The sequence below is a fragment of the Aquarana catesbeiana genome, linkage group LG11 (assembly GCF_042186555.1).
Source record: "Aquarana catesbeiana isolate 2022-GZ linkage group LG11, ASM4218655v1, whole genome shotgun sequence".
Taxonomy (NCBI): domain Eukaryota; kingdom Metazoa; phylum Chordata; class Amphibia; order Anura; family Ranidae; genus Aquarana; species Aquarana catesbeiana.
In genome coordinates, this window is record NC_133334.1 from 235,778,148 (window position 1) to 235,790,712 (window position 12,565).

The 12,565-nt window shown below is 40.9% G+C and overlaps 1 protein-coding gene across 1 annotated transcript in view; it reads left to right on the forward strand.

The window, feature by feature from the left end:
* The window catches only part of NUDT7 (nudix hydrolase 7), a 29,139-nt gene extending 16,867 nt beyond the window's left edge, over positions 1 to 12,272 (forward strand). The window contains exon 4 of the mRNA XM_073605532.1: positions 8,089 to 12,272. Coding sequence (XP_073461633.1) covers positions 8,089 to 8,457 — 369 coding nt within the window. The 3' untranslated portion in view covers positions 8,458 to 12,272. The remainder of the gene's footprint in view (positions 1 to 8,088) is intronic.
* The last annotated feature ends 293 nt before the right edge of the window (positions 12,273 to 12,565 follow it).

The following is a 12,565-nucleotide window of genomic DNA, read 5'->3' on the forward strand; positions in this document are numbered from 1 at the left end:
AAACACAAATGATGGGCACTATATTCCTCCCACTGACACCATTGATATATTCTTCCAATTGACACCAACAACAGGCACTACATTCTCCCCAATGACACTAATGATGGGCACTTTGTTTCTTCCACTGAACATCAATGATGGGCACAGGTTTATCCCCACTGACCCCAGTGATGGGAATTATATTCTTCACATTAAACACAAATGATGAGCACTATTCTCCTCCTTCTGACCCCAATGATGGGCATTATATTCCTTCCACTGATGCCATTTATGGGCATTACGTTACATAGTCAGGTTGAAACAAAGACACAAGTCCATCTGGTTTAACCATAAAAAAAAAAAAAATTAATTAGATAAAAAATATCATACAATCCCATATACCCAATCCTATACCCACAGTTTATCCAGAGGAAGGCAAAAAAAACAAACAAACAGAAAAGCAGGATCCAATTTGCTACAGCAGGGGAAAAAAATCCTTCCTGATCCCAGAGAGGCAATCGGATTTTCCCTGGATCAACTTTACCTATAAATGTTAGTACCCAGTTATATTATGTACATTTAGGAAAGAATCCAGGCCTTTCTTAAAGCAATCTACTGAGCTGGCCAGAACCACCTCTGGAGGGAGTCTATTCCACATTTTCACAGCTCTTACTGTGAAGAAAGCTTTCCATGTTTGGAGATTAAATCTCTTTTTCTCTAGACGTAAAGAGTGCCCCCTTGTCCTTTGTGTTGACCGTAAAGTGAATATCTCAACACATTCTTCCCCCTGAACACCAATGAAGGCCACTATATTCTTTCCATTGAATAAAAATGATAAGCTCTATTTTATTCCCACTGACACAGATAATGGGCACTATATTCTTCCCACTGACACCAATGATGGGCACTATTTCATTCCCACTGACACCAATGATGGGCATTATATTCCTCCTACTGACACCATTGATGGGAACTATAGTCCTCCCTCTGAACACCAATGATGGACACTATATTCTTCCCACTTGCACCGATGATGGGCACTCAGTTTTTCCCATTGACACCAACGATGGACACTTTATTCTTCTCTCTGAACAGCAGCATTATATTCTTCACAATAAACACAAATGATGGCCACTGTATTCTTCCCACTGACACCATTGATCGGCTCTATATTATCCCACTGAACACCAATAAAAGGCACTATATTCCTCCCACTAAACATCAATGATGCACACTGGGTTTTTTTTCCCCACCGATTCCAATGATGGACTACTTCCTACTAAACACAAATGATGGGCACTATATTCCTCCCACTTAAACCAATGAAAGGCACTACATTTTTCCCACTGACACCAATGATGGGCATTTTATATTCTTCACATTAAACACAAACGATGGGGCACTTTATCTCTCTCACTGACCCCATTGATGGTTATTATATTCCTCCCACTGACATCAGTAATGGGCACTATATTTTTCTCATTGACCACTGAAGACCAGGTATGGGCATTATAATCTTGCCACCGACCACTGACCCCAGTGATTGAGCCTCATACCTCCTATTAACACTGGAGCATTTATTAATCCCACTGACACTGGTACATTTATTACTCTTACTGGACAATGATAAAAGTATCAACTGACAACTGGGGAATTTTTTACTGAAACCGAGGATCTGTACTGTGGAAGCTGTGCCCAAAAAAACAAGCAGAGGGCAAATCACTATCCCTATGGCAGAAGAACACAGATCCATAGAATTAATGAAGCAGGAGCCGGGAGTTGTGTCCTTTTTTGAAGAACCTCAGGAGAGCACAGACTTACTAACACTAAATCTCACTCCAAAACTCATAGGACTAGCAGTCAGAGGCAAGTTTTAGGTTACAGAGCAGGACTGTCTAGAGTCTAGACCAACCTTTCTCAGCCTTTTTAACATGGAGGAACCTTTGAAATAACTTTTTTGCTTTAGGGAATCCCAGCTAATAATTCTTATATTTACAGTTCACAGTACATTAGTGTGATGGTATGCATGGAAAATGCTCCATTTATATTGGTCATTGGGACGAATTCCCCCCTTGCAGATAGCTAAAAAGATCATTGGTGTCAGTGGCTTGTCATCTGAGAGACAGAAATCGCTTATTGTCCAAGGAACCCCTAGCAACCTCTGGAGGAACCCAAGGGTTCGATTGAACCCGGGTTGAGAAACCCTGGTCTAGACAGTTACATGTCAGGAAATGCACTACTGTTTTTTAGGTGGAATTTTAGGCAAAATTTTAATTTTACTGACTTTTGCTTGGGCACAATTAGCATTTCTCGATGTTTCCTATATGATGGCAAATCTTCACTTTTTAAATTCCGGCACATTTTACCACATATATTTTTTTTTTTTTTTTTTTTTAATATCCTTTGAAACTGACTGTGTAGTATTTTACATAATCCTGATTTTATGACGTGCACTTACATAATCTAAATATCTATCAGTTGCAAAAACTATAAAACATGTTATAGTTATATAGTTATTTTCAAATAAAATGTCTATGGCGTCTACAATATGTAGGTCAGACCATTCAAATTAGTTAGATAAAGATTAAGAAAGCACAATAAATCTCCCTTCAAATAAGGAATTGCTCCCATTGAACATGTGTCCCTTCCAAAAAGTATAAAATATTTTTAAAACCTCTGCAGCTTGAGGATGACCTGGTCCATTAACCACTTGCCTACTGGGCACGTTTACCTCCTTCCTGCCCAGGCCAATTTTCAGCTTTCAGCGCTGTCATACTTTGAATGACAATTGCGCGGTCATGCAACACTGTATATGAGAGGGAAGGGGAAGTACACAAGATCTAATGCTCTCCATTTAAACTTTTAATATATAAAAAATAAGTATTACACTTCCAGAGTGAAGCACTGCCACCAGTGCTAACTTTAATGCACATGTCAAACACATATGCCGGCGTTCGGCTCTGTAGCAAGATGGCCTACATGGCCTAAATCCAAAATGGAAAGTCCCCATTTTAAACGTAATACTTATAGGGGGCAGAATGTACACAATTTTGGAATGTGAACATAATTTTTGTTGTACACGGTATAATTTGAGTTTATTGAAATTTTCAAGTTTTTTGTAGCATAGTTTTTTTTAATATATGGTAGATTTTGGTTGCACTACACTGCTTTTTTATTAATTTATGTCGTTATTGAGTGTTGTGAATTCACGTTTGGTGTTAGCTGGCAAGATTACTTTACAACATTATTTTTAGCACTAATCACTGTAATAATGTCACTGATTCCCAAAAAAGTGTCAGTTAGGTGTCCTGTTTGTTGGCCGCAATGTCGCAGTCCCGCTACAAATCGCTGATCGCAGCCATTACTAGTATAAAAACTAAATAAATAAAAATGCCATAAAAATATCCGATAGTTTGTAGACGCGATAACTTTTTGTGCAAACCAAGCAATATACGCTTATTGGAATTTTTTTTTTACCCAAAATATGTACCAGAATAAAGGAATTCGATTTTTTTCCTCCTCTTTTTTTTTTTTTTTTTTTTATTGGATGTATTTTATAGTAGAAAGTAAAAAATATTGTTTTTATTTTTTTTCAAAATTGTCGCTCTTTTTTTGTTTATAGCGCAAAAAATAAAAAACGCAGTTGGGATCAAATACTACCAAGAGAAAGCTCTATTTGTGGTAATAAAAAAAAAAAAGACATATAATTTTATTTGGGTACAGCGCCGCACGACTGCAATTTTCAGTTCAAGACCATCGCAAAAAATTGCCTGGGTAGGCAGGGGGGTAAAAGCTTCCGGGGCTGAAGAGGTTAAATTATATCTAAATCAAAACCAGTATTTCAGTGGCATTATTGGGGTTTAAAATTTTTTAAAGTAGGGAGTATTGTTATATCAGAAAGGAATGTACAGTACATTAGTTTGCAACTGAACCGATAAACACGTTGACAGCCTGGAAGCTTGCCTATTGTTAGAAGTTTGAAAAGTCTGCGCTAGTGCGTGAATTGTTTGAGTTATTGTATGTCTGCAATGCTGTTCACCCCCTAAGGACAGGGCAGTGGTCTGCTTTGCAAGAGACAGACAATAAAAGTAATTGTAATTGTATTTTTTTTTTTTTTTGGAGGGGACCTGGGAAATAAAATAAAAGTTTATAATTCTCAGATATCAGGCTTATCATGTATCATTCAATTATAAATATTATCTGCCAGTCTGCTGCCTGTGCATCTTCACTGGGAAAACGAGAACGCTGATGTGACCCGGACATTCTTCTTTTAGGCTGCAAACGAGTCTTTCCTGTTGTCTGATGTTTGTGTCCAGCATAAGAGAAAAATGAACGAATGTTGTTAGTATATCCTTTGTATACACATTTTAACATTCTCCTCATTGTATCACAATGATCTAACATAACCTGTTTTAGAAAATGAAGCAGTCTTAAGCACACCATACACAGTACAATCTGATCCTTCAGTCTCCGAACAATCCTCTTCGGATTTACTTTTCGTAACAATTACAAATGTTGGTTATGAATTTGGATCCGAAATTCGTAAACGGAATTTCGTATTTCGTACAGAATTCGTATGCATAAAAATTTGTATTTCGGATTCGTACAAAACTAATCGCACATGTCTAGTGCAGAACTGATGGTTTATCCAAAGGAAATTTGTGCAATCAGACTGTAACATGTTGGCAGCTTTAAAGTGGTGTTAAACCCAAAAGCAAACATGAATTATACTGCAGCTTTCCAATTCTTGGATCAGGTGGCTGCATTAGTATTCTTCTTTTTTAGGCTTTCTTTATTTTATGCTCACCTGGTGATCTGGCCAATAAGTCTGTTGTTCTTCAAAAGCTCTCCTGCAGATGTAGCAGTTGGTGGGTTGAGACAAACCATTTACCACTGATGGGTGCTTCCAATGATCAACTTATTTATATACAGTGGGGACGGAAAGTATTCAGACCCCCTTAAATTTTTCACTCTTTTTATATGCCACTATGATTGTTCTTACGGTGCAAAAAATAGCCGGCTGAAAAAGAAGATATCTAAATGATGCCTTCACCACTGAAAGTCAAAGACGTCATATGGTGTCCTTGGGCTGGAAGTGGTTAAATAAGTTAAAGTGGTTGTAAACTCCAAACAAAATGAAAAAAAAACAAAAACCCTGCAAGACAAAAGCATAATGAGCTAATATGCATCGCATACTAGCTCATTATGAAATACTTACCTTAGATCGAAGCTGTTGCAGCGGTCCCCACACACCGCTGTGACCGACGACATGTCTCCCAGAGTTATTTCTGGGTTCACGGGTGCCGGAGCCGCGAGGACGTCACGGCACGGGTCCTGAAGAAACGGCATGGGCGGGCCGTTTCTTCAGTGCGCATGTGCTGATGACGTTGGCACATGTGGATACAGTGAATTTCTCCTAAACTGTGCAAGTTTAGGAGATATTCACAGTATCTACAGGTAAGCCTTATTATAGGCTTACCTGTAGGTAAAAGCGGTGCAACAGGGTTTACAACCACTTTAAAACAATACCATATTATGGCCACTAGACGGAGCTGATGATCATAGGAGATAATCATACATACAAACATTTGTGGTGCTCATGTTTAGCGCAACCCAGTAGGAGCCGCTGGTGAATTCAGTCCTATTTCCCCCACGTAGAGCACACACAGCCAAGCACCCAGCATTTTCCTCACTTCCACTGATTCCAAAGAACAGTCTAGGTAGGGGTTTCTTCCTTTTTTTTTTTTTTTTTTTTTTTTTTTATTATTGAGAATGATGAACTTGGGGAGAGTAAGCATGGGATACTCCAGTAAACTGAATAACTTGAGGACTCCTCAACTTTCTGGCTGAACATTACAAAAAGGAATGTCCCACAGGATCTCTATGCTGATGGTGTCCTGCACTTCTTCCAGAGTTTAGAAGCTCACTAACTCTTCAGCACTGGGGTGGCTTACTCACATAGCCACAGGATCATCAGTAGCCTCCTGCCCATATCCACCAGGCTCGTCCTAGTGAGGAAGATGTAGACTCACACCACCATAGGAAAGCTGGACTCTTTCCCACCAACTTCCTCCTGGCTCTTACGTGAGCTTCTCCAGACTCTACTTGATCCCCGGACACGGATAGCCCCCCCAGCTAAGCCTAGCTGGGACCTTGGTGTCTTCCTAACGGCTTATTCTAGAACTCTGCCCCAGGGGAAGAGCCCACCTGCACAAAGGTCTTCTCACCAGGACTGGACCTGGGAACTCTGCACACTGCTGTTTAGGCCTCAGACTATTTATGGGCTCTCTCCCCACCAACTAGGCACACCTCCCCAAGGATTGGCTTTGTTACCATAAATGCTCAGACTGCCCACTCTGTCCTTCCTATGAGTCTAGAATCCTCGAGAATACTGGGGAAAGCAATCAGACCAGCAGCCTGTGAGATACTGAGCAGGCCTAAACAATCAACTCCTGCTCCACTGATTACAAAAGAGCTACAGTGCCATGAAAAAATATTCATACCCCTTTCAAATTTTCCACATTTTGTCATGTTACAACCAAAAACGTAAATGTATTTTATGTGATAGAACAACACAAAGTGGCACAAAATTGTGAAGTGGAAGGAAAATTATTAATGGTTTTCAAAATTTTCTACAAATAAATATCTGAAAAGTGTGGCGTGCATTTGCATTCAGCCCCCTCTGAATCAATACTATGTAGAACCACCTTTTGCTGCAATTACAGCTGCAAGTCTTTTTGGGATTGTCTCTACTAGCTTTGCACATCTAGAGAGTGAAATTTTTGACTTTGAAAAATATCTCAATCTCTGTCAGATTGGATGGAGAGCATCTGTGAACAGCAATTTTCAAGTCTTGCCACAGATTCTCAATTGGATTTAGGTCTGGAATTTGACTGGGCCATTCTAACACATGAATATGCTTTGCTCTAAACTACTCCATTGTAGTTTTGGCTGAATGTTTAGGGTCATTGCTGGAAGGTGAACCTCCACCCCAGTCTCAAGTCTTTTTGCAGGTTTTCTTTTAAGATTGCCCTGTATTTGGCTCCATCCATCTTCCCATCAACTCTGACCAGCTTCCCTGTCCCTGCTGAAGAGAATCATCCCTATAACATGACGCTGCCACCACCATGTTTCACAATGGGGATGGTGTGTTCAGGGTGATGTGCAGTGTTCGTTTTCCACTACACATAGCATTTTGCTTTTAAGCCAAAAAGTTCAGTTTTGGTCTCATCTGACCAGAGCACCTTCTTCCACATGTTTGCTGTGTCCCCCACATTCTGCTTCTCGCAAACTGCAAATGGAACTTTTTATGGCTTTCTTTCAACAATGGCTTTCCTCTTGCCACTCTTCTATAAAGGCCAGATTTGTAGCGTTTTCAGATGATGGATTGAACAGTGCTCCATGAGATGTTCAAAGCTTGGGATACTTTTTTATAACCTAACCCTGCTTTAAACTTCTCCACAACTTTATCCCTGACCTGTCTGGTGTGTTCCTTGGCCTTCATGATGCTGTTTGTTGACCAAGGTTCTCTAACAAACCTCTGAGGGCTTCACAGAACAGCTGTATTTATACTGAGATTAAATTAAACATAGGTGGACTCTTTTTACTAATTAGGTGACTTCTGAAGGCAATTGGTTCCACTAGATTTTAGTTAGGAGTATCAGAGTAAAGGCGGCTGAATATAAATGCACGCCACACTTTTCAGATATTTATTTGTAAAAAAAAATTGAAAACCATTTATCATTTTCCTTCTACTTCACAATTATGTGCCACTTTGTGTTGGTCTATCATATACAATCCCAATAAAATACATTTACGTTTTTGTAACATGACAAAATGTGGAAAATGTCAAGGGGTGTGAATACTTTTTTAAGTCACTGTCACTAAATTTACCTAAAAGCCTACTCTACTCTAGGAGGGTGCTACACATGCAAATGGTTAAACATAGGGATTTTTTGGAGGGACTGTTCCTGATTTGGAACAAAGTCCCTCTGTCCTTATAATATGAAACGGAACAAAACAAAACAAATTTATTGATGACGCACATGTCTAATATCCTGTTGTATGTATTTTTATTGTTATCCTTTTAATGCCTCTCTTTTCTTCCAGTCTCCAGTTTACTTGGTCACTCCAGTGGTTGGGATTGTGGAAGAAGCCTTCCAGCCATCGCCTAACCCCAATGAGGTCACAGATGTCCTCTATGTTCCCTTGGATCTGTTTATCAGCTTGGATCATTACACTGCAATACCATATAACATACCCCCTTTTGGAAAGCAGAACATTCATAAGTTCGAGTATCAGGATGCAAAAACCAAGAAAAGCTTTTACATTTGGGGGTTGACGGCTCATTTTGCCTTACTGCTTTCAGTCATCCTCCTAGGAAGACGTCCATTGTTCGACCCAGAGTTTGATCTGGAGAGCACATTGCAGATTTGTGAGAAAACCATCCTGAACTATCAGAATTTGAGTAAGCTGTAGCAGTCCAAAGGATAAATGACTGGTGCCAAATCTTCATTCAATCAAATGTTGTTTTAGATTCTTACCAGCATGTGTTCTGTAGGCACAGACATCGGCCAATCCAGTGTGTTTGCTGAAAAGGTTATCTATGGGAGATTCTGCATTTCCTGTAGTCACATCAGACCCCGTGCTGTAAAAGACTGGATCCTCCCCATCTCCTATGCGCAAACCATGGCATGCCATCATGATGTGGTTACTCTAGGGACATTACCAGGGCTGGTGTCATTCAATATGTGAGCTAAACTGAAGATTTCTGGGAAAGGAACTGAGCTAGTTACAAAAGCAGGGGGATGAGTGTTTTGGGAAATTCTGACTCTTTAACCACTTCAGCCCTGGAAGGTTTCACCCCCTTCATGACCAGGCCATGTTTTGGGATACAGCACTGCATTGCCTTAACTGACAATTGCGCGTTCATGCAATGCTGTACCCAAACAAATAGAGCTTTCTTTTGGTGGTATTTGATCACCTCTGCAGTTTTTTTATTTGTTGCGGGATAAACAAAAAAGACCGACCATTTTGAAAAAAAAAACATATTTTTTTACTTTCTGCTATACAACATATCTAGTAAAAAAATGGAAAAAATCAAATTTCTTCATCAATTAGGCCAATATGTATTCTGCTGCATATTTTTGGTAAAAATCTCAGTGAATATTGATTGGTTTGCGCAAAAGTTATTGCATCTACAAACTATTGGATATTTTTATGGCATTTTTATTTTTACTAGTAATGGCGGCGATCTGCGATTTTTAGCAGGACTGCGACATTGCGGCGGACACTAAGTGACACTTTATGGGGACCAGTGACACTAATACAGTGACCAGTGCTAAAAAAAAAAAAAAAAAAAATGCACTCTCACCAAAGAATTAATCCAACGTGTTTAGTTCCAAAACATGATACTTGGCAGCCACAAGGACAAGGTTACAGGGCCCAGGAGGTGACGCGTTTTACACCGAACACACTGCTTCTTCAACCAGTTCATTGATCTTTGGTGGCGAGCCGTGGTATTGCACCCAGCACTATTGGGACTGCAGTGATTGCTCACCTGGAGCAGAGTTTCCTTCTTTGAATTGTTAGCAACTCCCCTCCCCCCATACTGACAATACCACTGTCCAAAGGTGTTTCTGTTTCTCCTTTATCCAGAATGAAGGCACTCTAACACCCCTTTCACACCGGATGCTTTTCAGGCGGTTTAGCACTAAAAATAGCATCTACAAAGCACCTAAAATGCGCCTCTCAAGCCACCCCAGTGGGAAAGCCCGAGTGCTTTCCCACTGGGGCGGTGTGCTTGCAGGACAGTTAAAAAAGTCCTGCAAGCATCATCTTTGGAGTGGTGCAGAAGTGCTCCTCCACCACCCCTGTCCATTGAAATGAATAGGCAGGGCTGCCGAAGCGCCTGCAAAGCTCTTGGGCAGTGCTGCAAAACGGGTGCTATTAACCCTTTTCTCGCCCGCTAGCACGGGTTAAAAGCCCCGCTAGCGGCCGAAAAGTGCCGCTATGACAGTGGTAAAGCGGCGCTTTACCGCTAATTGACCCACCGCCCCAGTGTGAAAGGGGTCTAATTCAGGAGGTGTGTTACTGGCCAGATCACCAGGTGAAAATAGAGGGGGGAGCCTAAAAAAAGGAAAACTAACATCTAATGATTGGTAAGCTGCAATATATTACATTTATGGTTTGGGCTTAATGGTTTAATGCCATCTTAGTGTGGTAAAGAGCTTTTCGTTAGTCAAAATGTAATATATTTGTGCAGCAAACAGTGGCAACTAACACCAATGGCACCAATGGTAGATAAACCAGTCTAGCTGCCCATATTTACAAAATGTTAGTAGTCACTTAAACAGAAACTCCACTTTTGGGGGAAATAAACAATCCCTCTGGAGTGCACCATATAAATTTCAAACTTTATTAACCCCTTCCCGCCGACCGTACGCAGATGTGCGTACTCGGGTTTCAGGGGTTATACCGGGATGATGCCCGCAGCTGCAGGCATCATCCTGGTACCGTTGTTTAGGGCCGGCGATCGGCTATCCGATTATAACAACCACTCGGCTGTTATACCGGAGGAGCGGGAGGGGACATCCCCGCCTCCCGCCGCTCTTACCGGGCCTCCCGTGCGATCGGGAGGCCCGGTGTCCAATCGGCTGCCTTCAGCGGGTGGGGGCGGGCTGGAACGAAGCTGTGGGTGGCTTCGTTCCAGCCTTCTCATTGGAAACGCATGACGTCACTTCCCGTTTACTCGGCTGCCAATGGCGCCGGTTTTAAAAAAATATACAGCGTTCAAAATCGCTGTTTTTGGCGATCTGAATACTATGAAGTGCAAAGGAGGGATCGGGGGTCTTTTAGACCCCCGATCCCTCCATAAAGAGTACCTGTCACCACCTATTACTGTCACAAGGGATGTTTACATTCCTTGTGACAGCAATAAAAGTAAAAAAAAAAAAAAATTTTTTTAAACACAATTTATAAGTATAAAAATAAATAAAATTAAATAAAAAAAATTTTTTTTTAAAGCGCCCCCGTCCCTGCGAGCTCGCGCAGCGAAGAAAACGCATATGGAAATCACGCCCGCATATGTAAACGGTGTTCAAATCACACATGTGAGATATCGCCGCGATCGTCAGAGTGAGAGCAATAATTCTAACCCTAGACCTCCTCTGTAACTCAAACCTGGTAACCGTAAAAAAAATTTAAACCGTCGCCTATGGAAATTCATAGGTACCGTAGTTTGTCGCCATTCCACGAGTGCGTGCAATTATAAAGGGTGACATGTTTGGTATCTATTTACTCGGCGTAACATCATCTTTCACATTATACAAAAAAATTGGGGTAACTTTGCTGTTTGGATTTTTTATAATTCATGAAAGTGTCCATTTTCCAAAAATTTGCGTTTAAAACACCGCTGCACAAATACCGTGTGATATAAAATATTGCAACAATCTCCATTTTATTCTCTAGATTCTCTGCTAAAAAAATATTTATAATGTTTGGGAACTCTAAGTAATTTTCTAGCAAAAAATACGGATTTTAACTTGTAAACACCAAATTTCAAAAATAGGCTTAGTCATGAAAGGGTTTTTTTTTACAGCAGTTTCTGATCTGGAGATAGTGATGTCCAGGGCTTTTTTTCAGCAGGAACTAGGGGGAACTATGTTCGTTCCACCACCTCTGGCTCAGGTCTTCTGCTCCCTGCTCACCACTATCACTTGGTAACACTGAAGTCCAGCTTCTGCGTTTACAAGTGATAGCTTATCTCCCAGTAGCTCCCACAGGTCAGATCTCCTGTGCAAATCCCACTGAGTGCCGGACAGGGACAAGGGAGATACAGAAGAGGTGCACCCTAGGTGGTCTCCATTTTTTCCCTTGTGACCAATTGTTGATGCTCCTACTGCATGATCTCCCTTGCAAGTGACTGTAGTATAGTATAGTATGCTGCAACAAAGGTAAGACATATGACAGATGATGGAGCTTTTAAGGAGGGGGGGAGATGAGGGTAGTGGAGGGAGGGGTTGTATGCAGAGGGAAGAGCTACTATTTGATGCCATTTGGCAGGTATGTGTGTGTGTGTGGCGGGCATGGTTGAGTTCCTGCACCTTTTCTCTGAGAAAAAAAGCCCTGGTGATGTCAGTCTTATTACTTTTCTCAAACTGACTGCTAAGTGAGAGGGTCTGTATCATTGTCACCGTGCAATTAGTGTCTGTTCCATAATGGGAAGCGGTTCTGGCATTCATTTACTTATGTAAGAGGCTCAGAAAATTTCTCATAAAAATTCAAAAAATGAATTGCATAGTAATTATTTGATCCAAACCTCTGTACATCAGGAAAGACAACGAGCCAATCTCAGAAGCAGCAAATTAAATTTCTGGGGGTGTTCTGTACATAGGAAGAAATTTCCAAAAACTGGTGCACACATCATCTGGTGCAACTGTGCATAGTACCCAATCAGCTTCTAACTTCAGCTTGTATAATTTAAGCTTTGAAAACAAGCCCTCATTCACTTTGGAGCGGTCTGTCAAGTTGCACCCTATTTCCGGCAAGTGCACTGCTTAAATCCATGTGATTGCCTAGGCTAGTG